The 25790-nt window shown below is 62.3% G+C and overlaps 4 protein-coding genes across 5 annotated transcripts; 3 read left to right on the forward strand and 1 right to left on the reverse strand.

The window, feature by feature from the left end:
* Positions 1-1445: 1445 nt before the first annotated feature.
* On the forward strand, positions 1446-3697 carry LOC113995158 (HLA class II histocompatibility antigen, DM alpha chain). Its single transcript, XM_027735324.2, has 5 exons — positions 1446-1562; positions 2262-2522; positions 2810-3091; positions 3373-3498; positions 3580-3697. Exons 1-5 carry the CDS (start codon positions 1487-1489, stop codon positions 3582-3584), a joined length of 750 nt encoding a protein of 249 aa, XP_027591125.1. The 5' UTR covers positions 1446-1486; the 3' UTR covers positions 3585-3697.
* Positions 3698-4779: 1082 nt separating this feature from the next.
* On the forward strand, positions 4780-7064 carry LOC113994545 (HLA class II histocompatibility antigen, DM beta chain). The gene is made up of 6 exons (XM_027734125.2): positions 4780-4876; positions 5174-5452; positions 5988-6275; positions 6596-6715; positions 6797-6829; positions 6926-7064. The coding sequence occupies exons 1-6, from the start codon at positions 4834-4836 to the stop codon at positions 6934-6936; spliced, it is 774 nt and encodes a 257-aa protein (XP_027589926.1). The 5' UTR covers positions 4780-4833; the 3' UTR covers positions 6937-7064.
* A 686-nt stretch (positions 7065-7750) lies between these two features.
* On the forward strand, positions 7751-10870 carry RPS5 (ribosomal protein S5). The gene is made up of 6 exons (XM_027736542.2): positions 7751-7802; positions 8481-8586; positions 9099-9308; positions 9697-9825; positions 10282-10380; positions 10715-10870. The coding sequence occupies exons 2-6, from the start codon at positions 8482-8484 to the stop codon at positions 10781-10783; spliced, it is 612 nt and encodes a 203-aa protein (XP_027592343.1). The 5' UTR covers positions 7751-7802; position 8481; the 3' UTR covers positions 10784-10870.
* A 314-nt stretch (positions 10871-11184) lies between these two features.
* GABBR1 (gamma-aminobutyric acid type B receptor subunit 1) lies at positions 11185-24873 on the reverse strand. 2 transcript variants are annotated; one of them, XM_027731773.2, is made up of 23 exons: positions 24718-24871; positions 24040-24112; positions 23491-23694; positions 22424-22612; positions 21882-21899; positions 20228-20388; positions 18812-18946; positions 18218-18388; positions 17803-17904; positions 17454-17519; positions 17030-17221; positions 16474-16716; positions 16265-16328; positions 16085-16162; positions 15687-15837; positions 15076-15208; positions 14673-14789; positions 14490-14597; positions 14002-14095; positions 13496-13623; positions 13177-13305; positions 12742-12885; positions 11185-12518 (listed from the first exon to the last, which is right to left on the reverse strand). In XM_027731773.2, the coding sequence occupies exons 2-23, from the start codon at positions 24110-24112 to the stop codon at positions 12237-12239; spliced, it is 2982 nt and encodes a 993-aa protein (XP_027587574.1). In that variant the 5' UTR covers positions 24718-24871; the 3' UTR covers positions 11185-12236. The 2 variants fall into 2 exon arrangements, with proteins under 2 accessions (XP_027587574.1, XP_027586038.2); XM_027730237.2 differs by having other exon boundaries at positions 14490-14789; positions 24718-24873.
* Positions 24874-25790: the final 917 nt, after the last annotated feature.

The raw sequence follows: 25790 nt of genomic DNA on the forward strand, positions 1-25790 counted from the left end.
TCGTGGAGGTCTCCGAGTCCCGTGCGATCCCTCCCTGCCCCACCCCCCCCCCAACGCCGTGACACAGCACTTGGGGCCGCGCCCGCCGCCGCCGCCCCCGCGCGAACACCCAAACATGGCGCTTTTCGCCCCAAACCGCCGCCCCCGCCGCGCGCACAAAGCCGGGCCCCCCAGCTGTCAATCAAGGCGACCCGCACCTCCCATTGGTTGAAGTGAGGTCTGAGGGGCGGGACATCACTTGATTGACAGCTCGCCGCCCCCACGTGACCTCCCCCCGCCCCTCACCGTCGGGGAGGGGGCAGGGCGAGGCCGCCCCCCCCCAAAAAAAAACTTCCCCAAAAATCACTCACCTGAACGGCCCCCGCGCCTGGCCGCGACCCCCGCGCCCGGCCCCGCTTCATCCGCGCCCCTCCCGCCCCGAAAAACCCCGTTTTGGGGGCAAAAAAGGTGAAAAAAAACCATCCCGGGGCAGAAAAGGGAGCCACGCGCTACGTCACCCGCGCCGCGATTGGCTGCCCGCGGTCACGTGCCCCCCCCGCGGCTCCCACGGGCCCACATTCATGGGGCCCCCCCGAGGGGCTCCGCGGGGTCTTAGTGCCCCGCGCATGCGCAGTGCGGTCCCGCTGCAGCGGTGCGGGGGGACCCACGGGGGTCCGGGGCGGGGGGCGGGGGCGGGGGGGGTTCCACGACATTCCAGGGGTGACCCCACGGGAGTCCGCGACATTCCAGGGGGGCAGCGCTGGGATCTGGGGGGGAGGGGGGGTGTCAAGTGAGGTGAGAGCGGTGTGGGGGGCACCCACGAGGGGTGGGGGGGTCCACGATATTCCAAGGGGGCAGCGCTGGGATCTGGGGGAGCGTCAGGTGGGGTGGGAGGGGTGGGGGAGGCACCCGCGGGGGTCCCTCGGGGCACCCACGGGGTAATTTGGGCTCCCGAGTATTCCGGGGTGACCCCACGGGTGTCCACGACATCCCAGGAGTGCCCCACTGGCACCCGTGGGGGGGTCAGGTGAGGTGCGAGGTGTGGAGGGCAGTCACGGGAGGATTGGGGGGGCGTGAGATGACCCCACGGGTGTCCACGGTATTCCAGGGGTCCCTCCCGAACCCCCGCGCACCCCTCGATGCCCCCTAATTATCACGACACCACTTAATTAACCACGCTAAGCTTGGGGGTCCCCCAACTTGAAGGGGGGTTCCCAAAGCTTTGTCCTCCCTCCTGACACGCGGGGGGACGTCGCGGGGATCCTCCCGTGACCCCCTCGGCGACTCCGTGGCTCTGTCACCTCAACCGCGCTCGCCTTGAGGCTTCTCCACCCGGCAACAAGTGACGCGCGCCAACAGAGCGCTCCCATTGGTCAGCGCGTCCGGGGGGGCGGGTCGGGGGTTGGGGAGGAGATTTTGGGGGGCTTTGGGAAAGAGTTTTTGGGAGGGTTTGGGGGAGTCACGCGGCGGGGCCTCCCCACCCCAACTGTGGCCTCACGGCGCGGGGATGGGAGGCAGTTTTTGGGGGCTCCTGGCCCCGCTGCTCGGGGGGCTTTTGGGAGTCGCCGCCGCCGTCACCCCCGGTAGGAAGGGGAAGGGGGTAGGGGGAGGGAGGGAGGGAGGAGGGGAGGCTTTGGGGGTAGGGGGGTGAGGGGGTGACCCCCTGCCCGCAACCGGCTATGTACCCCTGCCTGTACCTCTTGCCTGTACTTCTGGGTTATCCTGCCTAAATCCCTGCCTGTACCTCTGCCTGTACCCCCGGTTATCCCCCCTAAATCCCTGTCTGTACCCCCTGCCTGTCCCCCTTCCCTGTTCCTCCTTCCCTCCCCTTTTTCTGTTCCCTCTTCCTTGTTCCCCTTTTTCCTGTTCCCCTTTTCCCTCCCCCTTTTCTTCCTTTTTTTCTCCCCCTTTCTTCCTCTTTTTTCTACTCCTTTTTTTACTCCCCAAACCCCCTCAAATCCCCCCCAAACTACCCCAATTCCCATCCAAATCCCCCCAGCATCCCCCAAATCCCCCCCCAAATCCTTCCTAATCCCCTGTAAACTTCCCCAATCCCCCCCAAAGTCCCCCAATTTCCCCCCAAATCCTCCCCAATTCCCCCCAAATCCTCCCCAATTCCCCCCAAAGTCACCCAGTTCCCCCCAAATCCCCCCAGGATCCCTCAACCCACCCCAATTCGCATCCAAATCCCCCCAGGACTCCCTCAAATCCCCCCCAAACTCCCGCAATTCCCCCCAACATCCCCCCCAAATCCCCCCAACTCCCCCCTGTGCCCCCCCCAGAGCCCCCCACCCACCTCCTGGCCGAGGTTCTCACCTGCCAACCGGACACCCCTTCCCTGGACCTTTCCCTCACCTTGGACGGGCAGCGACTCTACAGCTTCGACTTCCCGGGATCCCGGTGGCTCCCGGCGCTCCCGGACCTGCCCCCGCTGCCCTCGGACCTGGAGACCCCCCCGGAGCTGCGCCTGGACGTGGAGCTGTGCCGGGGTGTCCTGGACGGGCTCGGCCGCTCGGCCGCCGGGGTCCTGCCCCAGGCCAGGGGTTGGTGACAGAGGGGACACCGGGGGCCGATGGAACTTTGGGGGTGGAAGGGATGGAGGAACTTGGGGATGGAAGGATGGAGAGAATGGGAAAACTTAGGGATGGAAAAGACCTGGATTCAGAAAAAAAAACCCTGGCTTCAGCAAAAAGCTCAGCCCTGAGGCTGGGATTGGAGGTTCCCCAACCCTGGAGCCCCCCAAGGCCAGGAATTGGGGCGGGACGTCCCTTTGGGATGGGACCCTTTGGAGGTCCCATCCCACCGTTTTTACGGGGTGCAATCCCCACAGGAATGCCAGTGGTCCAAGTGTTCCCGGCGCTGCCGCTGGCGCTGGGCGAGGCCAACACCCTGCTGTGCCTGGTGGAGAACGTCTTCCCGCCGGCCCTGGACGTCACCTGGACCCGGGGGGGTGTCCCCGTCACCCGGGGGGTCACCCAGGGGCCCTTCACCCCCACCCCAGAGCTCACCTTCTGGACCTTGTCCCGCCTGGAAGTGACCCCGGAGCGCGGGGACGTCTTCGCCTGCCTGGTGACCCCCCGGGGGGACAACGCCTCGGTGGTCACCTACTGGGGTGAGAGGGCGGCACTGGGAGGGGGGGACACCACGGCATGGGGGGCACTCCTGGGGGAGGTCCTGGTTCTTCTGGTCCTGGTTCTTCTGATCCTGGTCCCGGTGCCGGTCCTGGTCCCAGTTCTGCTCGTGGTCCTTGTCCCAGTCCTGGTTCTTCTGGTCCTGATCCTGGTCCCAGTCCCAGTTCTGGTCTTGTTCTCAGTCCTGGTCCCAGTCCTGATCCTGCTCCCAATCCCAATCCCAACGCCGCTGCCTCTCCTGAGCCGTGTCCCATTCCCGCAGTGCCCCCGGAGCCTCCGGAGGTGCCGGAGCTGCCGATGGTGCTTTGTGGGGCCGCGATGGCGCTCGGGGGGGTCCTGGGGCTCCTGGGGCTCTCCCTGCTCCTGCTGTCCCGGACGGATCCCCAAGGTACGTTTTGGGGGATGCCCCGAGGGGAGGGAGGGGCCTCGGGAATGTCCCTGACCCCCCTCTTTGTGTCTCCTCCCGCAGGTTGAGCAGAGGACGGAGAAGCTCCACGTGGGAATCTGGGAGGGGGACGAAGAACTGGAATGTTCCCGACCCCCAATTCCCATCATCCCAAATAAACTCTCCCCTTGGTTACGGCTGAGCTCGTGTCCTCGTGTGTTCGTCCCGTTCCGAAGCCGTTCCTGGACTTTTTCCACTGGGAAAGGCGGGATGTGACCCCTTGGTGGCTGATTTTGGGGTTCATCCCATTCCAGAGCCATTCCCAGAGGCTTTCCCAGCTGGAAAAGGTGGCTGATCTTGGGATTTATCCCAAATGCAGAGCTGTTCCCAGAGCTGTGTCCCAGTTTTCCCACTGGGAAACGTGGGATGTGGCCCACTGGTGGCTGATCTTGGGATTTATCCCATTCCAGAGCCATTCCCAGAGTTTTCCCACTGGGAAAGGTGGCATGTGACCTGTTGGTGGCTTCTCCAGTCCTGATCCTGGTCCCAGTCCTGGTTCTGGTCCTAGTCCTGGCTCCAGTCCTGATTCTGATCCTGGTCCCAGTTCGGCTCTTGGTCCTGATCCTGGTCCTTGTCCCAGCCCTGATCCTGGTCCTGATCTTGGTATTAGCCCTGGTCCCTAGTCCTGGTCTCAGTCCTTGTCCTAGTCCTGGCCCTGGTCCCAGTCCTGGCCCTGGTCCCGGTCCTGGTCCTGGTCCCAGTTCTGATCCTGGTCCTACTCCTAGTCCTGCTCCTGGTCCTGATCTTGGTCTTTGTTCCAGTCCTGATCTTGATCCTTAGACCAGTCCTGAGTCCTGGTCCTGGTCCCTAGTCCTGGTCCCGATCCTGATCCCAGTCCTGATCCTGGCCCTGGTCCTGATCTTGGTCCTGATCCCAGTCCTGGTCCTGATCCTAATCCCACTCCCAGTTCTGCTTCTGGCCCTGATCCTGGTCCCGGTCCTGATCCTGGTCCTGGTCCCAGTCCTGGTTCTGATCCAGGTCCCGGTCCCAGTCCTGGTTCTGATCCAGGTCCCGGTCCTGATCCTGATCCCAGTCCCGGTTCTGCTCCTGGTCCCGGTCCTGCCCCCGCTCCCGCTGCTGATCCCGGTCCCGGTCCCGTCTAAGTCCGGCCCGCGGCGGCCTCGGGCGGGTCCTGCCCGGCAACCGGTGACGCGCCTCGGCCGCCGCCTCCCATTGGCTGTCCCGGGCCCCCCCGCCCTTAGGCGGGGCTTAAAGGCTCGGGCCGGGCGGGGGGTCCGGGGGGGTCTCAGAGCGCGGCCGGACCCCCCAAACTCCGCGATGTTGGTGCTGCTCGTCCTGGTCCTCGGGACCCCCCACGCAGGTGGGATTTTGGGGGGGATTTCTGGGGGCAAAGGGGGGTGTTTTGGGGGAGCTCAGTCCTGTGGGACCGCGGATTTGGGGGGAGGGGAACAAGGGGGGGTTTGAGGGGATTCATTTTATGGGAGCAAGGGGGTGGGTTTGGGGAGTCCCAAACCCGTGCGCTCCAAATCCCCCCTTGTATCCCCCCCAAATCCCCCCATATCCCACTCAAACGCCCTCAAACCCCCCCAGATACCCCCAAACCGCCCCAGATCCCCTCAAATCCCCCCTAACCCCCCCAAAATCCCTCCCCCCACAGGCGCCTTCGTGGTTCAGGTGGCCAGTGAGTGCCCCGTGCCAGCCACCAACGGCTCCTTCGACCTCACCCTCCTCTTCAACAAGGTCCCCCTGGTCTGCGTGGACTCCCAGGGCCCCCCCAAATTCGCGCCCTGCGGGGGGGGTCCCCTGGAGACCATCGGGGCCCGACTGGCCGAGAAGCTCAACGGGGATCCCCAGTGGGGGGAGAGGCTCCGGAAAAGGGGGGAGGTCTGCACCCAACTGCCCCCAAAAGTGTGGGGGGACACGGCCCAGAGGAGGGGTGAGAGTCTGGGGGGGTTGGGAATGGGAGAACTGGGAATGGGAGGGGTTATGGAAGGGATTCCATGGGGGCGTTGGGAGTGGGGGAATCGGGAACCGGGGGGGTGGGACTGGGGGAGGATTGGGAATGGGAGAACTGGGAATGGGGGATTTGGGAATGGAAGGATTGAGAACAGGGAGGTGGGAATGGGGAATTGGGAATGGGGGGGTTTAGGGGGGGATTTGGGAATGAGGGGATTGAGAATGGGGGGTGGGAATGGGGGGAATTGGGAATCCGGGGGTATGGGGGATTGGGAATGGGGGATGGAAATGGAGGGATTGAGAATGTGGGGGATTGGGAACGGGGGGTTTTATGGGGGGGATTCCATGGGGGGCTTTGAGAACGGGGGGGGATTAGAAATGAGGCCCCCCATGAGGTTTATGGGGGGATTGGGAACAGGGGGTTTCACGGGGGGATTCTGGGGGATCTGGGAACGGGATCAGCTCTCCCTGACCTCATCCCACCCCCATTCCCCCAACCCCCCCCTTTATCCCAGTGCCCCCCAAAATCCGCATCGTCCCCTCGGCGCCGGGGAACGCCCAGAGCCCCCTCGTCCTGACGTGCCACGTGTGGGGCTTTTACCCCCCCGAGCTGAGCCTGGCCTGGCTCAGGAACGGGGTGGTCCTGGAGCCCCAGGGCCCCCCCGGGTCCCCCCTGATTGTCCCCATGGGGGACTGGAGCTACAGGAGCGAGGGGACCCTCGAGGTGACCCCTGAGCCCGGGGACACCTTCACGTGCTTGGTGCAGCACCCGAGCCTCGAGCAGCCCCTCCTGGAGGACTGGGGTGAGCCTTTGGGGGGCTTGGGGGGGTTTTGAGGGGTGGGGCGACCCCCCCGTGGGTGGTTGAGGGGGGTAAAGTCACCCCAAATCCTCCTGGAACACCTCAAATGTTCCCAGAACCCACCAAAGACACGCCCCAAAAGCCCATTAGACCCCCCAGGGACCCCCCAAATCCTGCCAGGACCCCCCAAAGATTCACCTCAAAATCTCATCAGACCCCCCTCAAATCATCCCAGACCCCCCAAAAGTCTGTAAGAACCCCCAAAACCCCTAAAGCCCTTTCCAGCCCCCCTAAACCGCCCTAACCCCCCCATCCTACCCCAGCTCCAGGCCTGTCCCCACGGCTGTCCCTGCTGGTGGCCTTGGCTACCCTGGCCATGGTTTTGGGGCTCCTCCTCTTCAGCTTCGGCCTCTGGAGGTACCAGAAGAAGGCCCCAATCCCAGGTGAGACCCTTGGGGGCCAAAAGGGGGGGTGGTCTTGGGGTGACAACTCCCCCCTGAGCACCCTGTCCCCCCTCTTTGCAGGTTACACTCCTCTGCCAGGTGACAACTGTGCAGGTAAAGGACACCCCCCCACCCCAAATGGTCCCAAATGGGGGGCCCCTGTCCCCTCTGGGGATGTCCCCCCTTATACCACCTCCTGTCCCCCTCCAGGCAGCATCTGAGGACCCCCAGGACCCCCAGAACAGCGACATCGTGTCTGTGACAGACTCCAAGCCCCTCAACCCCCCCAAATGTCACCCAAAATGTCCCCAAAAAATGGAAATAAAGATGCTCCTTTGTGACAAAGTCATTTTGGGGTTGGCTGTGACATGAGGGACACTTGTACGACCCCCGCCCCCCCCCTCCACGGGGGTGCCCGACTTTCCTTTACCCTTTTTCCTGCCTTTTTCACCCCAGAAACCCCTCGCGAGATCTGCCTAGAAACCGGTGACGCCACGGCAGACGCGGGCCTTGATTGGTCTACGGGAGGCGTCCCCGCCAATGGCTTCCTTGTCCACCCTCGAGAGCCCCGTGAGGCTTTTGGGGCTTCCTGACGCGACTCTGTCCCCTCCACGCGTGTTTATTCCCCTCTATAGGGTCACTCTGTGCCTCCCACGCCTGTTTTTGTCCCTTTATAATGAGTTTTTACGCCTCTCGCGTGGGCGAGAGCTCTCAACAAATATGGCGGACGTGGCTTGATGTGCATGCTGATGAGACTCCCCCCCTCTGGCGCCTTTAGGGCTCCCTGATCCCACTCTGTCCCCTTCACGCGTGTTTTTACCCCTCTACCGTTAATTGACTCCGCTTCATGGCGGCAAGCACCCTCAACAAATATGGCGGCGTGTGGGCGAGCGCCCTCAACAAACATGGCGACCGCAGCATGCGCATTGAGGCCAGAGTAGGCACAGTGAGGGCAGGAAGGGCGGAAGAGCAGCGTCATGGTGAAGTTTGCGCATGCGCAGTCGGAAGGGAACCCGAGCCCTTCCATAAGAGGCCGGGAAGCCCCATCGACCCTCTTTTCCTCGGTCGGAGTCAGGGCCGCCGCCATGTGAGCGGGGAAAGGGGGGAAAAGCGGGAATTCTGAGGGGAAAAGTGGAATTTGTGAGGGGGAAAATGGGATCGGGGGGTGAGGGGGAGTCCTCAGAGGGGATTTAGGGGGGTTCGAGGCCGGGGGGGTTTCGGGGAGGGGAGAAAAAAGGGTTTGAAGGGGGACTTGGGGGGAGGGGAAGTGGATCCTACCGGTTTTCCTGGGATTTAATTGAAAGGGTTTGGTCGGGATTTGCAGGGTTGAGGGAGTTGGGGAAAAGAAGGGAGTAGAGTTGGAATGGGGGATAAAAATGTGGGAAAAGGGAGATAAAACGGAGGGAAAAGGAAGATAAAACGGAGGGAAAAGGAGGATCCAGAGTGGGAATGGGAGTAAAAACTGTGGGAAAAGGGGGATAAAATTGTGGGAATGCGGGATCCAGAGTGGGGAAAGGGGAATCCACGGCGGGAAATGAGAGATTCAGAGTGTGAAAGGAGAGAGGAGGAATCCACGGCAGGAAAACGTGAAAAGAGTGGGAAAAGAGGCATCTAGAGTAGGAAACGGTGATAACAGTGGGAAAAGAGAGGGAAATGAGGGATCCAGAGCAGGAAAGGGAGGGATCCCAGTGCGACCCCCTTTTCCAAGCCCCTTCCCTGCCCCTTTTCCCACATTGATCCCATGTTTTTCCGTGTTTTTTTCCAGCATGACCGACTGGGAGACGGCGCCAGCCGTGACCGAGACTCCGGATATCAAACTTTTTGGGAAGTGGAGCACAGATGATGTGCAGATCAACGACATCTCCCTGCAGGTGACCCGGAATTCTGGGGGTCCTGGAGAGCCAGAGGAGGCTCCACAGGGGGAGAAAAGTGGAAATGCTGGGGATCCAGGAGGGGAAAAGGGGGGGGTCAAGGATGGGCAGATCAACGGCATCTCCCTGCAGGTGATCTGGAATTCTGGGGGGCCAGAGGGGGAAAAGGGGAATCCAGAGGAGGAGAAAAGTGGGAAAAGAAGGATGCAGAGTAGAAAAGAGGAACCCAGAGTGGGAAAAGAGAAGGAAAAGAGAAGGGAAAAGGGGGATCCAGGGTGGGAAAGAGGGAAGGGAAAGAATGGGGAAAAGGGTGGGGAAGGAAGCATCCAGAGAGGGAGAAAAGTGGGAAAAGAAGGATCTGGAGTAGATAAAATGAATCCACAGTGGACAAAAAAAGATCCAGAGCGGGCAAAAGAGACTCCAGAGCAGCACAACGGGCTTGTCTCTGCGTCCCTACGGATCGGGGAGGGTCCCTGCCCCTGATCACCTGGAATTGCCGTTGTTCCCGGCAGGATTACATCGCGGTGAAGGAGAAGTACGCCAAGTACCTCCCGCACAGCGCCGGGCGCTACGCGGCCAAGCGCTTCCGCAAGGCGCAGTGTCCCATCGTGGAGCGCCTCACCAACTCCATGATGATGCACGGCAGGAACAACGGCAAGAAGCTCATGACCGTCAGGATCGTCAAGCACGCCTTCGAGATCATCCACCTGCTCACCGGCGAGGTGGGAATTCCTTGGGAATAGGCGTGGGGGAAAAAACCCCCGCCTTCGAGGTCGCGACGCGCGGCTTCGGGATCGCCCGGGGGACGCGGGAATTCCGTGGGAACACGGGGGGAAATGGGTCGGAATAATGGGAGGAGGCTCAGGACCGTGGAACGGGACTTTAAGATCATCCAGCTGCTCACTGGGGAGGTGGGAATTCCGTGGCAGTTGTTGGGATTCCGGGCAGGGAAAAAATCCCCTTTGCGAGGGTGAAATGAGGCTTTGGGAGGTGGGAGAGACACGGGAACTGGGGGGGGGGGGGTTGGGGTTCCAGGAGAGGATTTTTTTGGGGATCCGGGAGGGATATTTTGGAATCTGGAGGGTCTGAATTCCCAGTTCTTCCCCCCAGAACCCCCTCCAGGTGCTGGTCAATGCCATCATCAACTCGGGGCCCCGCGAGGACTCGACTCGGATCGGCCGCGCCGGCACCGTCCGGAGACAGGCCGTGGACGTGTCCCCCCTGCGCAGGGTCAACCAGGTACCCCAGAATTCCCAAAACTCCCCAGTCCTGGGATCCCCCAGTCCCAGAATCACCAAATCCTGGAATTCCCAAATCCTGGGATCTCAAATCCCGCAATCTAGGGATCCCCCCCAATCCCAGGATCCCAAATACTCCAATGCTGGAATGCCTCAATCCCAGAACCCCCACATTCTGGGACCCCAAATCCCCAAGTCTCGGGATCCCACAATCCCAAGATCTCCCAATCCTGGGATCTCAAGTCCCACAAACCCTCTAATCTTGGAACCCCAAATCACCCGATCCTGGGACCTCAAATCCTGGGATCCCAGAATCCCCAAATCCCAGGGGGCTCCTTTACCCTGTTCCCAGAGGGTTCCTGTTCTCCCTGTTCCTGAGGAGATCCCATAATCCTTTCTCCTCCTTGTCCCCACTTCCCCCCCGTCTCCCCCTCATTCCCGGTTTTTCCCATTCCAGGCCATCTGGCTCCTGTGCACGGGCGCCCGCGAAGCTGCTTTCCGGAACATCAAAACCATCGCCGAGTGTTTGGCCGACGAGCTCATTAATGCAGCCAAGGTACCCCAAACACCCCAAAACCGCCCCAAAAACCTGCTCCAGGCCTTCCCAAATAACTCCCAAATCCCCAAACCCCCCTAGAGCCCCCCAAAAAAACCAAAACTGCCCCAAAAACACTCCCCCAACCTCCCCCCAGACCCCTCAAAACCACCCCCAGACCCCCTAACCCCCCCCAGACCCCAGATTCCAAGGACAGGGAATTTCCAGATCCCTGAATTTTTGGAAGGGAGGGTCAGAATGAACACCCAGACCCCCAAAACCACCCCTCAGACCCCCCAAAGCCCCTCAAAATCCTCCCCAGCCCCTCCTCAACCCCCTTTTCCCGCTTTTCCAGGGCTCTTCCAACTCCTACGCCATCAAGAAGAAGGATGAGCTGGAGCGTGTGGCCAAATCCAACCGTTAGAGACCCCCTGGAATGGGGGGACCCCCTCCCCAAATAAATCCATGTGTTCTCTGATCCCCCCCGCCTGTCCTGGGGGTCAATTCCCAACCCCCTCCCAAAAATTCAGAGTCTGGGAATGCCTTGTGCCTGGAATTTGGGGTCTGGGGGGGTGTTTTGGGGGCAGGGCGTTTTTAGGGATATTTGGGTGTTAATTCCAACCCCCCTCCCAGAAAACCCAGACTCTGGGAACGCCCAAAATCTGGGACCACCCTTTCCTAAACCACTTCCCAACCCATCCCAGAATTCCTGAGGCCCTTAAAACTCTGGGATGTGGTTCTGGGACCCCCCAAATCCCAATCCAGACCCCCCACCAATCCCTCTGGATCCTGTCTTCCCTGGAAAACACCACACGAGACACTTGGGAAGAAGGAAAAGAGTCCGGTTTTCCCAGTAAAGTGCGGCTGTACAGGAGGGGCCGGACCCGGATACAACAGTCTGGGAATTTGGGAATTCTCTGGACACATGGAATTCCATCCAGATGATCCCACTGGATCCACCCCCTTCCCAAAAACCCACCCTCTGGATCCGTCCCATTCCCGAGGGATTGGGAACACCCTGCATGGATTCAAAGCCGGGCTTGGAGACAAAGCCCGGACCTAAAACTTTGGGATTCCCAGGGAATTCCCATGGGATACAACCCTGGAATGGGATCCCAGGGTCAGGGAGCTACAGGGGATTATGGGGATTCCTGGGATGCGGAAGAGGGGGAGGGATGGGAATTGCTACAGGTGGAGAGGGGGTGGGAAGGCACCGGGAGTGGTGTGGGATGAGTGTAGGATTTGTGGGATCACTGGGGGTTTTGGGATGAGTGTGGGATTTATGGGATTGCTGTGGGATTTCTGGGAATGGTGTGGGATTTATGGGATCACTGTAGGATTTTTGGGATAACTTGAGGGGGTTTGGGGATGATTGTCAGGTTTTTGGGATAACTGTGGGTTTTATGGGATAACTGTAGGATTATGGGAATGCTGTGGGATTTCTAGGATAACTGGGCTTTGACTGTAGAGGAGATCAGGACAACCCTTGGGGAATTTTGGGGGGTCTTCCCACTTTTCCAATTCATCTCCTGCTCCTCCCTCTTTATTTAAGCCCCACCCCCTTTATTTAAGCCCTTCCCACCTCATTTAAGCCCCTCCCACGCCACTTTTCCACCTGATCCCAGGAAAACCTGGAACCCCGAGAAAGGTGGAGAACACCCCAAACCAGCACAATTATCCCAAAAACCTCATTAATAATTGGTCAAAGAGGCCCCGCCCCTGATCCAAGCCCCTCCCACCCCCCTTTTCCATTGAATTCCCGGAGGAGCAAAACACCCCAAACCACCTCCAAGACGCCCCAAATTATCCCGAAACCCTCATTAACAATTAGCTGTCGAGGCCCCGCCCCCGGTCTAAGCCCCGCCCCGGGGGAGGGGTCACTTGTAGAGGAGGTGGACGCGGCTCCCGTCGCAATTCCCGCGTCCCAACTTCTCGGCCTGCTCGGACACGAGGCAGCGCACGAGGGGCAGGTTGGGTTGGTAGAAGGGGGGTCCCGTCCCCCCTCCCCCGCCCGGGGGGGCCGCGGGGGCTCCCCCCGATCCCGGCGGGAAGTGGTTGTTGTCGCCGTTCTCCCGGGACGGGTTGGACGGGCGGCGGCGGGAGCGGAGCTGCTGCCGGTCCTGGAGCTGCTGCCGGAGCTCCGACACCCGCTCTTCCTTCTGGGAACGGGAACGGGAATCCCCCTCAGCGGGGCCCCCCCCGACCCTCAGATCCCATCTGAGGTCCTCAAACCACCATTTTAGGGTCGCAATCCCATTCTGGGTCCCTCAACCCCATTTAGGGTCCCCCAACCCCATTTAGGGTCCCCTAAACCCCATTTGGGGTCCCAACCCCTATTTGGGGCCCCCCAATCCCCCCTTTGGGGTCGTCTCCCCCCCCGACCTCGGCGATGATCTTCTCCAGCTCCCGGTTCTCCTTCTCCAGGAGCCGGGATTTCTCCTCCTCGTTGTTGTTGGTGGAGGATCCCGTTTTCATGGTGTCCTGCTGCTCCGACTGCCACTCCCCCCGCGTGATCAGGCGCCGCATCTGCATTTATGGGATTTATGGGATTGACCCCAAAACAATGACTGTGGGGTCCACGGGGTGTGGGGGGGGGTCAATAGGATGGTTCGAGGATCAGTGAGATGGCTGTAGGGTCAATGGGATCACTGTAGGGTTCACAGGATCACTGTAGGGTCCATGGGATCACTGTAGGGTTTATGGGATCACTGTAGGGTTTATGGGGTCACTGTAGGATTTTGGGTCACTGCAGGGTTTTGGGGTCACTGCAGGGTTTTGGGGTCACTGTGGGGTCTCTGGGGTCGATCCCAAGCCCACCTTGGGCACAAAGAGGACGACGAGGGTGATGTAGGACGAGAAGACGACGGCCAGCGCCGCGAAGGCAAAGGCGGCGTCCTGTTGGCTGCTCAGGATCATCGTCACCGGCGCTGTGATGAGGCAAAGCACCTGCGGGGGGGTTTGGGGTCACTCTGTGGGATTTGGGGTCACCTCGTGGGGTTTGGGGTCACTTTGGGGTCACTCTGTGGGGTTTGGGGTCACTCTGTGGGGTTTGGGGTCACCACATGGGATTTGGGGTCACCAGGTGGGATTTGGGGTCACCAGGTGGGATTTGGGGTGGGTTTGGGGTGTTTTTTACCGCCACGTTGTAAATGGCCATGCCGACGGCGCGGTGGTCGTTGATCTTCTCGGTGGAGACGCTCTTGGTCTCGTAGGCCAAGAAGATCCCGAGGAGGAGCAGGAGACCCTTGAACCCATAAAATATCCCTGGAAAAAGGGGGGGGGGAAATGGGATTGGAGGATCAAACAGGGACCCCAGAACCTCCCTGTGCCCCCCAAATCCTCCCTGTGCACCCCCAAAACCCACTTTTACCCCCCAAAACCCCCTTGTCCCCCCCCCAAACCTCTCTAACCCCCCCCAGAACCACCCAGACCCCCCAAAACCCTCTTTTACCTCCCAAAACACCCCCAAAAGCCCCCAAAATGCCCCCCAAACCCCTTCCCCCCCAAAAAATGCCCCTACAAGCCCCCTTTTCCCCCAAAACTCCCTGTCCCTGCCCACTCCTGTCCCCCCTCAACCTCCCTGAGCCCCCCACAACCTCCCAGACCCCCCGAAGGCCCCCCCAGGACCCCCCAAAACCCCACCCAGCCACGTGTTCATCTTGGTGGAGCTGCAGTGCTCAAGCTGGGGCAGGATGGACACGTCCAGGTCCGTCTTGGGCTCCTCCTTGGTGAATTCCTGGGAATTTGGGGTGGGAATTGGGCACAGAGGGGGTGGTGAGGGGGTGGGAGCTGTGGGGACCCCCCTAAAGCCCCCCCAATGTCAAGGAGACGCCCCCAACACCTTGAATATCAAGACGAGCCCCCCAAGGTCTTGAATCGCTTTAAGACCCCCAAAACCCCAATTCCAAGGACAGGGAAGTTTCCAGATTCCTGAATTTTTGGGGAGGGGTCGGAATGACCACCCAGAGCCCCCAAAACAACCCCCACACCCCTAAAACTCCCCCAAAGACCCCCCAAAACAACCCCCAGAGCCCCCCAAACCCCCAATTCCAAGGACAGGGGACTTCCCAGAATCCTGAATTTTTTTGGGGACCCCCCAGAAGCCCCCCCAGGGCCCCCCTTCCCCCCACCTCGATGGTTCGGTGCAGGGGGTCCACGATCTGCCACACGACCAAGGTCACCACGTCCAGCCCCACCAGCAGCCCCACGGTGGCGTAGAGTTTCCAGGGCTCCAAAGTCTGGGATTTGGGGATTTGGGGATGAGGCCGGGTCACCAGGGACCACCTGAGACCCCCCCCAGTGTCCCCCCTCACCTTCCTCTTCTCCTTCTTCTCCTCCTTCTTGGTGAAGACGGTGTGGACCCACCAGATCTTGGTGAACATGCTGCCGTAGGCCAGGCTAAAGCCCAGGCCTAAGAGCCAAAGCCGGGCCTGAAAGGGACGGTTGTGCTTCCAGCTGGGAATTCCCGGGACACCTGGACCACCCCCAGGGACGGGACCCCCCCAAAAGGGGTATAAATCCCCCCAATCCCCCCTGAAAGGGCTGTAAAACCCCTAAAATGGGAGTAAACCCCCGGCTGTATCTCCGACTGTTCTTCCTCCAGCTGTTCCCACCCGTTTGTCCCCATTCCCTGGCTGTGTTTCCAGCTGTTCCCACCCCTGGCTGTGTTTCCAGCTGTTCCTCCTCCCCCTGTTCCCGTCCCTGGCTGTCCCAGACCTGGCAGACGAAGGGGAACATCCCGGGGCCGATGTGGTATCCGTCCAATCCCAGCGGGAACACGGCGGCGAGCGCCAGGGTGCAGCCCACGGCCGTCATGTTGTTCAGGTAGGGCTGGGAATTCTGGATGTACCTACAGGGAAGGGGCCAGGACATTCCACTGGGGACCTCCAACCCATTTTTCCTGGTTTTTTCCCTGTTTTTCTCCTGGGTTTTTCCCCAGTCTCTTCCTGTTTTCCCCATTTTCCCTGGTTTTCTCCTGTTTTTTCCCAGTTTTTCTTCTGTTTTTTTCCTCCTCTTTTCCTCTTGTTTTTTTCTCCAATTTTTTCCCTGCTTTTCCCAATTTTCCCCTGTTTTTCTACAGGGTTTTCCTCATTTTCCCCCATTCCCCCCATTTCTCCCCTCCAGCAACAGGTCATTGAGATGTTTTTCCCAATTTTTCCCCGTTTTTTTCCCCACTGTCCCCAAATCCCGGGACAGGGGGGTGTCCCCAAATCCCGGGACACGGGGGTGTCCCCAAATCCCGGGACACGGGGGTGTCCCCAAATCCCGGGAAAGGGGGGGTGTCCCCAAATCCCAGGACAGGGGGGTGTCCCGGCCCTCCCGCCGACCTGACGTGGCCGTTGTAGATGTTGAAGGCGAGGCAGACGACGGCCAGGACGATTCCCAGGGACGCCAGGACGGACACGGAGATGAAAAGCTTCTGGGAGAGGAAGCGGAAGGTGGTGATGACCTTGGTGTAGTCGGCGGGCGGGGAACCCCCTGTGGGACCGGCAGTGCCGTCAGGGGGGGCCGGGGGGCCCCCAGCCCTGCCCCCCCGACCACCCCCCTTTGCCCAATTCCTCACCAGTTTTCTGAATTTCCCCTTTTCCCCTGTGATTTTCCCCTGTGATTTTTCCCAATTTTCCCCATTTTCCCCCCATTTCCCCTGTGATTTTCCCCATTTCCCCTGTGATTTTCCCCATTTCCCCTGTGGTTTTCCCTGTGGTTTCCCCGGTCCCGCCCTCACCGATCCAGCGGTCGTTGTTGTACCAGGACAGGTTGTCCTTGGTGCTGTCGTAGTACCCAATCTTCTTGTAGACGCCTCCTGGGGACACCCGGGCGTTGGGGACACCTCGGGTGGGTCACCAGGGGCCCCGGGGGGTCTCCTGCCCCCCCCCGGACCACCCAGCCCCCGTTTCCTCCTCACCCTGGAGCTGCTCAATGAGGGTCCAGGCCATGCGGGACCCGCTGGCATCGAACACCACGTGGCCCTGGGGGGGACGGAGAGGGGACCAGTTGGGGACAGCCCGGGGGTCCCCAGAGGGGGGTGGGACAAGGTTTGGCTCTGGGAGGGTTGGGGACCCCCTTGGTGGCCCCTCCACCCCTGGGGAAGCTCGGGGACCCCCCGGGCCGCACCGAGACGCCCTCGAAGGCCGAGGAGTTGAGGGCCCGGTAGATCTCGTCCGTGATGTTCTTGTTGTTGTAGTTGAAGTCCTCCAACCTCAAGCCCTTCTTGACCAGCTCGGCCGAGGTCTTGTTGAGGGCCAAGGCCAAGGCCCAGATGGCATCATAGGCGAGGGGGGCCTCCTGGAACCCCCCGGTCTCCTCAGGGTTCTTCCCCAGCCTCTTCTGGAGCTTCTCGATGAACTCCTGCGACGTCTGCGGGGGGTCGACACCGCGGGTTGGGTGGGGTCAGGTTGGGGTGGGTTGGGGACATTCTTGGTGGCGCCTCCACCCAACTGGGAGGGTTGGGGACACCCTTGGTGACACCTTCACCCAAAATGGTGGGCTGGGGACACCCTTGGTTTGAAGGGTTGGGGACACCCTTGGTGCCCCTTGGACTGTCGTTGACCCCCTTGGTGGCCCTGGGTGTGTCACTGACCCCCTTGGTGGCCCTTGGAGTGTCGTTGACCCCCTTGGTGGCCCTGGGACCCCCTTGGTGGCCCCGGGCGGGTCGGGGTCCCCCCGGTACCATGTTGGAGATGCTCCTGGTGTTCTCGGGGTTGAGCATCACGATCTCGGTGGTGACGTGTCCCTCCACGGCCTCGGCCATCTCGGCCTCGGTGCAGTTGATGGCGGGGTCCTTGATGCGGAACCAGTTGTCGGCGTACCAGCCAATCAGGAACCACACGTACTTCTTGCCGTAGAGCTTCTCCTTGTACACCTGGGGGGGTCCATCCATCCACCTCCATCATCTCCAGCCACCTCCAGCCGACCATCTCCATCCCTCCATCCACCTTCCATCCGTTCATCCATCACCCGTCTATCCACACCCTTCTTCTCTCCCATCCATCCCTCCCTCCGTCCATCTAACCATCCATCTCTGTCCATCCATCCATCCACCATCTCCAGGTGGTCTCCATCCCTCCCTCCATCCCTCCCTCCATCCCTCTCACCTCACAGAAGACCTTCCTGGCCTCGGTCTCGTAGAAGAGCCCCACGATGATCCGGGCGTCCTGGCGCTGGGGGGACACATCAGTTGGGGGGTGTGTCCTCACCCTGGCCCCTCCCACCCTCATTTGCATAAATTCACATGGAGGCTGACGTCCCCAGACTGCCTCACAACTCCCAACCCCCTCCCAAATCCTTGGATCCATCCTTGGACCCCCAGCCGGGTCCCCTTGGTTGACCCCCAACCCCTCCTTGGTGGCCCCCAACCGCCCCAAATCCCCCAGACTCCCTCTGTGCCCCCCAAAACCCCCATCCCGACCCCCCCAAACCCCCCCAACCCCCGGGTGGTCTCACCTTGAGGTTCCTGACGGGGGCGGCGGGGTCGGAGAAGAAGCTCTGGCGGAAGGTGATCTCCAGCCCGGCCTCCTTCACCCGCTGGTCCAGGTCGTCCAGGGTCTGAGGGGGTTTGGGGGGTCCCGGGGAAGGGGGAGAGAGGGCGGAGTGAGTTTGGGGGGATTTGGGGGGGTTGGGGGGCACCAAGGAGGGGTTCGGGGTCAACCCAGGGGACCCAGCTGGGGGTCCAAGGACAGATCCAAGGACTTGGGGGGGGTGGGAGGTCATGGGGCAGTTTGGGGGGGTCGGGAGGGGGGCTGGGGGGGCACAGGGGGAGTCTAGGGGGGATTTGAGGGTTGGGGGTCACCAAGGAGGGGTTGGAATTCCCGGATCTGGGAATGGTGGGGGGTCCTGGGCGGGTCCGGGGGGTCCTCACCGAGGTGAAGACCTCGGTGGTCTGCTGGATGGTGGCGATCTTGGTCCAGCCCCACTTCTTGAAGAGCTGCACCCTCGTGGGGTTGTGGAGCGTCGCCGACGGGTGGGTCCGGAAAAAGGTCGGGAAGCGCTGCCGGTTGGACAAGGCCGGGGAGCTGGAGCCGTAGGAAAGCTGGGAATTCCGGGAGGGAATGTGGTCACGGGGGAGGCAACAAAGAGACACCCCCCCCCCCCACGCCAACCACACCAGGGACACCTGGAGCCAGAGGAAAGCTGGGAATTCCGGGAACGGTCCCATGTGGATACGACCACGGGATACTGGGAACGGGTCATGGGATACTGGGGATTGCCCCATGTGGATACTGGGAATGGCTCCGGGTGGATGTGACCATGGGATACTGGGAATGGTGTCCCCAAACTCCGTGGTCCCCCCGCCCCAGCATTCCCGGCATTCCCAGTGTCCCCAAACTCCGTTGTCCCCCCGCCCCAGCATTCCCAGCGTTCCCGGCATTCCCAGTGTCCCCAAACTCCATTGTCCCCCCGCCCCAGCGTTCCCGGCGTTCCCAGCGTTCCCGGCGTTCCCGGTGTCCCTCACCACGATGAGGTTCCACATCCGGGCGGCCTCGGCCACGAGTGTGGAGACGCTGGAGCAGCCGGGCATGAGGATGATCTTGATGGGGTCGTTGTAGAGCAGCTCGTACAGGAACTTGGTGGCCTGGCCGGGGTCACACTGGGGGGGCACGGGGACAGATTGGGGGGGGACACCCCAGACCGCCCTCTCCCAGTCCCACCCAGTGGGCGCTCCCAGTTCCTCCCAGTTCAACCCCTCCCCCAGCCCCAAATTCCATCCTAAAACCCCTTTTTGGGGGGTCCCTGAGCCCCCACATTGAGGATTTGGGGGGGGGGGGTCGTCCCAGTTTTTTGGGGGGGCCATAAAGGGTTTGGAGACACTCCCCCCCAGCAGCTCCCAGTTCCTCCCAGTCCAGCCTCCCAGCAGCTCCCAGTTCCTCCCAGTCCGACTCCCCCAGCCCCAAATTCCACCCCAAAACCCCTTTTTTGGGGGTCCCTGAGCCCCCAAATTGAGGATTTGGGGGGTTCCCGGAGGGGGGGGGATGGGCCTGGGGGGGGGTCCATGAATAATTCAGGACACGGATGGTCCCGGAAAAAGAGCCGGGAGCGGTTGCCATGGCAACCCAGCGGCAGACCCAGCAGCATCCCTGTTGCTGTGGCAACCGGGCAGGACCAGTGGGGGGGCTGGGGGGGCTGGGGGGGTCCAAAAGGGGGGTCTAAGAGGGACAGACAGACAGACATGGGGGATCTGGGGAGGGTTTGGGGGGATTTGGGGAGGATTTGGGGGTTTAGGGGGATTTAGAGGAGCTTTGGGGGGATTGGGGAGATTTGGAGGAGTTTTGGGGAGGGTTGAGGGGTCTGAGGGGGACTTGGGGGGATTTTGGGGGGTTTTCTGGGGTATTTGGGGGGGTTGGGGGAGTTTGGGGGGATTTTGGGGGTGTTCAGTCACCTCCTGGTGACCTCCACCCCATTCCACCTCCTTCCATCATCTCTCAGTGACCCCAAACCCCCTCCCCATGACCCCAAACCTCATCGTAGACCCCAAAACTCATCTTCAACCTCATCCACCATTTTCCAACACATCTAAATGACAACAACGAACCTCCTGGGAACCAAAAAACTCAGAATGGTGACCCCAAACGCCATCCCACCCCCTCCTGGTGCCCCCAAACCCCCTCCTGGTGTTCCCTAACCCCATCTCACCCCACCTCAGTGACCCCAAACCTCATCTTGGTGCCCCCAAACCCCCTCCCGGTGCCCCCCAGCCCCATTCCCCCGTGTCCCACCTTGCTGTCGTGATGGATGAGCCTCAGCTCGTAGTGGGGCAGGATGTCCCACCCCACCTCAGTGACCCCGAACACCCCCTGGTGACCCCAAACCCCCTCCCGGTGCCCCCAAACCCCCTCCCGGTGCCCCCCAGCCCCATTGCCCCGTGTCCCACCTTGCTGTCGTGGTGGATGAGCCTCAGCTCGTAGTCGGGCAGGATGTCGGGGCGCCGGTTGACGTCCTCCAGGGCCATCTGCACGGCGGGCAGGCAGGCCTGGCCCCCCGGCCACCCCCCGCTCATGGGGAACAGGGCGCCCACGTGCACGGCCTTCCTGCCTGGGCCCCCCCGAGCGGGGCCGCAGCCCAGGGCCAGGCTCCGCAGGGCCACCAGCGCCCACCGCGCCGGGGCCACCCGCGGCCACCGCCCGCCCTCGGGGGGCCCCCCCGGCGGGCCCCGCATTCCCGGCGGGATGGGGGGGTCAGGAGAGGGGCGGGGGGGCCATGGGAAAAGGGGGAGAGGGTCGGGGGGGGTTGGGGAGCGGTTTGGGGTGGGTTTGGGATTGGGGAGTTGGGGGCGGTTTGGGGGGGTTTGGGGCCGATTTGGGATTCGGGGTTGGGTTTGGGGGTTTGGGGGGGGTTGGAGGCGGTTTGGAGGTTGGGGGTGGTTTGGGGTTGGGGTCGGGATTTGGGGGTTGGGGGTCGAGGGTTTGGGGTTGGGATTGGGGTTTGGGGGGGTCTGAGGATGGCCTGGAGTTGATTTGGGGTTGATTTGGGATTTGGGGTTGGTTTGGGGGGTGGGAGGGAGGGTTTGGGGTTTTGGGATGGGGGGGTGGGAGGGAGAGGGTTTGGGGTTGGTTTGGGGTCGATTTGGGGCTTGGGGGTGGAGATTTGGGGTTTTGGAGGTGGGGGGGGTGGGAGGAGCGGCGATAACGGGATTGAGGTGGAAAATAATGGGATGGGGAAAGGAGGAATAACAGGATGGGGAGAGGAGAAAATAAAAGGGAGACAGATGGAAAAAACCAGGATGGGGAGGGAATAAAAACCGGGATGGGAAGGAGGAAATAAAAGGGATAGAGTTGGGAAAAAAATGGGATGGAGAGGAAGGAAAAAAACTGGGATGGGAGGGTGGGAAAGATCAGGATGAGGAGGTGGGAAAAACCGGGATGAGGAAGGGGAAATAAAAGGGATCAGGGTCAGGGAATGAGAGGGATGGAAAAGAGGGATGGAAAAAGAGGGGAAATGGGGGATGAGAGGGATGGAAAAGAGAGGGATGAGAGGGATGGAGAAGAGAGGGATGAGGGGAGAGGGAAGATGGAGAAGCCGGAGGAGCCGGAGGGATTTGGGGCGGAGAAAATCCGGCGGGGACGGAATCGGGAATTCGGGAGAGAGGGAAAAACAGGGATGGGGGAGGAAAGGATGGGAGGGGGAGGGGAGAAGGAGGGAGGGGAGGAGCCAGGAGGGGGAGGGGGAGAGGGGAGGAGAAAGAGGAGGGAGGGGGTGGAGCGAGGGAGGAGGGGAGGGAGAGGGGAGATGGAGGGAGGGAGGGAGAGAGGGAGAGGGAAGGGATGGGAGAGGGAGGAGGAGGAGGGAGAGGGAGCGAGGAAGGACAGAAGGAGGGAGAAGGAGGAGGAGGAGCGAGAGGGGAGGGGTGGGGGGAGGTCTTTTGGGGACTCCACCCCCCAGGGCAGAGTTTGGGGTGTCCCAGGGGGGTCAAAGGGGGTTGGGGGGGTCTCCGGGGGTCTCCACCCCCCAGGGTAGATTTTGGGGGAGGTCCCGGGGGGGGTAAGTGGGGGGGGAGGGCTCAGGATGGGGGGAGGGGACAGACTCACCTGAGGGGGAGCGACGAACTGGGGGGGGGAATAAACTGAGTCACAAAGGGACCCCCCCAAATCACAGGGACCCCCCACACACCCCAGGGACACCCCAAAACCACAGGGACCCCCTCAAATCACAGAGACCCCACACACACCCCAGGGACACCCCAAAACCACAGGGACCCCCCCAAATCACAGGGACCCCACACACACCCCAGGGACACCCCAAAACCACAGGGACCCCCCCCAAATCACAGGGACCCTCACAGGGACTCCCCAAATCACAGGGACTCCCCAAACCACAGGGACCCCACACACAACCCCAGGGAACCCCAAAACCACAGGAATCCCCACGGGGACCCCCGTGGGGGCTGAAATCCCACCCTGGGGAACCCCCAAACCCAAGGACACCCCCCCAGGAACCCAAACCCCAACTCCAGAGCCCCCCCCCCCAAGACCCCTCTGGGACCCCCCAGGAACCCAAATCTGAACCCTGGAGACCTCCAAAGGCACCCAGAGCCCCCCCGAGCCCCCCCGAGCCCCCCTTTTCGGCTCACGCTCGCAGACGGGTTTGGGGTGGCTCCAGCGGCCCAGCTTGGTGCAGTTGCTGCGGGCGCTGCCCACCAGGCGGAACCCCGGCTCGCAGCTGTACTCAGCCCACGTGCCCTCCACCGGCACCCGCTCCAGCCCCCGCGGCACCACCCGCCCGTTCTCCAGGCTCAGGTGCATCCGGGGGCACGTCCGCACTGCGGCACCCGGGGGGACACCGGTCAGCGGGACACCGGTCAGCGGGACACCGGTCAGCGGGGCACCGGTCAGCGGGGCACCGGTCAGCGGGACGGGCAACGGGGGGTGGGCAAGGGGATGGGCAAGGGGATGGTGGTCGTGGGTAACGGGACGGTGGTCAAAGCGGGGATGGTCAAGGGGATGGTCACGGGGATGGTGGTCGTGGGTAACGGGACGGTGGTCAAAGCGGGGATGGTCAAGGGGATGGTCACGGGGATGGTGGTCAAAGTGCGGGTCGTGGGTAACGTGATGGTGGTCAGGGTGGTGGTGGTCAAGGGGATGGTTGTGGGCAACACGATGATGGTCAAGGGGACGTTGGTCAAGGTCTGGGGGATGGTGGCCAAGGCGATGGTGGTCAAGGTCTTGGGGATGGTCAAGGTAACGGTGGTCAAGGTAAGGCCTTCATGATGGGCAAGAAGGGATGTTGATGGGATGAGGCCGGTGACGGGACGGGGACACTGATGGGACTGGGACGGGATGGTGACAGTGACAGGACAGGGCTGTTGATGGGACGGTGACAGTGATGGAATGGTGGCATTGACAGGACTGGGACGGGATGGTGACAGTGACGGGATGGTGCCAGCGATGGGATGGTGGCACTGACGGGACTGGGATGGGATGGTGACAGTGACGGGACGGGGATGGGATGGTGGCAGTGACGGGATGAGGACACTGACAGGACTGGGATGGGATGGTGGCACTGACAGGACTGGGACGGGATGGTGGCACTGACAGGACTGGGACAGGATGGTGGCACTGACAGGACTGGGACGGGATGGTGGCACTGACAGGACTGGGACGGGATGGTGGCACTGGCGGCGGCGCGGGGGACACTCACGGCAGCGGCTGGGGTGCGCCATGGCCGTCCAGGTGCCGTCGCGCTGGCACTTGCGCACCTTGGGCCCCACGATCTCGCGGTCGGGCCGGCACACGTACTCGATCTCGTAGTCGAAGGGCAGGAACCGCACGCTCTGCACCTCCTCGGGGGTCAGGCCCCGGTAGCGGATCCCCCCGTCCCGCGGCGGGTGGATGATCTGGCACCCTGGCACCCCGGCACCCCAAACGGTGGGTGGGGGGGTGTCCCATGGGGTCGGGGGGGGGTCACTGAAGTTTGGGGGGTTCCGTAGGGTTGGGGGCATCCCACAGGGTTGGAAAGTTCCACAGGGTTGAGGGGTCCCAGAGAGTTTGGGGGATCCCATAGGGTTGGGATGATCCCATAAGGTTGGGGGAGTTCCATAGATTTCGGGATCCCATAGAACTGGGGGGGGGGGGGTCCCATAGAACTGGGGGGGGTCCCATAGGGTTGGGTGGGTCCCATAGGGTTGGGGGGGTCCTGTAGGGTTGGAGGGGTTCCGGGGGGGTCCCTGGGGGTTTGGGGGTCACCCACCTTCGGTGAGGTTGGTGTGGACGGTGCCGCGGGCGGGGGCCACGCTCAGCACCAGGAGCAGCAGCGGCAGCATCTGCGGGGGGAGAGACCTGGATACGGCCCAGCCCTATAGGGGACACCCCGGGCCCTATAGGGGACACCCAGGCCCTATAGGGGACACCCCAAATACAGCACAGCCCCTATAGGGGACACCCCCAGCCCCTCCCTCCCCTCCCCAAAATTTCCCCCCCCTCCCCCCTTTTCCACCCCCCCCAGAGCGTTTCCCACCTCCCAAAAAAGGGAGACCCCCAAGGAAGGGGAGACCCTCCCAAAATAACAAGAGAGACCCCCAAAAATGGGGAGAACCCCCAGATTAAGGGAAGACCCCCCAAAATTAACGGAGACCCCCCTCAAATAAGGGCAGACCCCCAAAATAAAGGGAGACCCTCAAAAAGAAGGAGCCCCCCCCGAACGTGTCCCACCCCCCCAAAAAAAGGGTGGAACCTGCCAAAAAACAGGGGAGACCCCCAAAATAAAGGGAGACCCCAAATAGGGGGATACCCCCCCGAACATGTCCCAGCCCCCCCCAAAAAAGGGGAGACCCCCCAAAAAAACAGGGGAGACCCCCAAAATAAGGGGAGACCCCCAAAACCAAGGGGAGACCCCCAAATTGGGGGGGGGAAGGGGGTGTTTCCTTACCTTGGCCTGAGGTTCCCGGCGCGGGGGGAGGGGGAGACCCCAAATCTGGGGGGTGGGGGAGGGGCGGCGATGGCGGGGGGGGGTCCCGGTGATGGGGGGGGTCCCCAAATTTAGGGGGGGTTCCCACGAAGCCCCTCCCGGAGCCGGGGGGGGGTGGGGGAGGGGAGATGGCGCCGAAGATGCTCACCGCGGTGGCGGATGGGGGAGCGAAAATCGGGGGGAGGGGCGAGGAGGGGGGAGGGCCGGCGGGGGGGAGGTGGGGGGGTCGTGGAGTGTTTTTTGGGGGGGTTGGGGGGCGTCGGGGGGGGCGCGGAGACCCCCGGGATGGGCGGCGGGTCCGGGAAGGGCCGCGGGAGGGGCCTCAGGTGGGAGGGGGAGGGAGGGGGAGCGGGGAGGGAGGGGGAGGGGAGAGGGAGGGGCCGGAGCCGCCTCGTGGGGGGAGGGAGGGGCGAGAGGGGGGAGAGGGGAGAGGGATGGGGAAGTTCGGGGGGGATTTTGGGGGAGTCGGGGGCGATTTGGGGGTGGGGGAGAGGAGGGGAGAGGGAGGGGAGAGGGAGGGAGAGGGAGGGGCTGGAGCCGCCTCGGGGGAGAGGGAGGGAGGAAAGGGGGAGAGGGATTTGGGTGTTTGGGGGGGATTTGGGTGTTTGGGGGGGATTTGGGGGTGGGAGGGAGGGAGGGGAAGGCAGAGGGAGGGGCTGGAGCCGCCTCGGGGGGAGGGAGGGGCGAGAAGGGGGAGAGGGAGGTTGGGGGGGCACTTGGGGGGGAGGGCAGGAGAGGAGGAGGGGGGAGAGGGATTTGGGGGCTTGAGGGGGATTTGGAGGGAGGGAGGGGCAGGTCACGTGTCCCTGCACGTGTCACGTGGGAGTGAGTGGGGGAGAGGGGGAGACCCCCCACAGGAGCTCTTCTCTCCCTCACTCACACCCACCTTCCCTCCCTGGCAGATCTTATCTTACACGATATAATACCTCTTAATCTCCTCCCCCTTCTCTCCCTCTCTCTTCCCCCTCTTTCCCTCCCTACTCCCTCTCCCCTCCATTTCTTCCCTCTCCCCCTTCTGTCCCTCTGCCCTCTCC

The sequence above is a fragment of the Pipra filicauda genome, unplaced genomic scaffold, assembly GCF_003945595.2.
Source record: "Pipra filicauda isolate LSUMZ 115617 unplaced genomic scaffold, ASM394559v2 scaffold856_size65099_pilon, whole genome shotgun sequence".
NCBI classification, from domain to species: Eukaryota; Metazoa; Chordata; class Aves; order Passeriformes; family Pipridae; genus Pipra; species Pipra filicauda.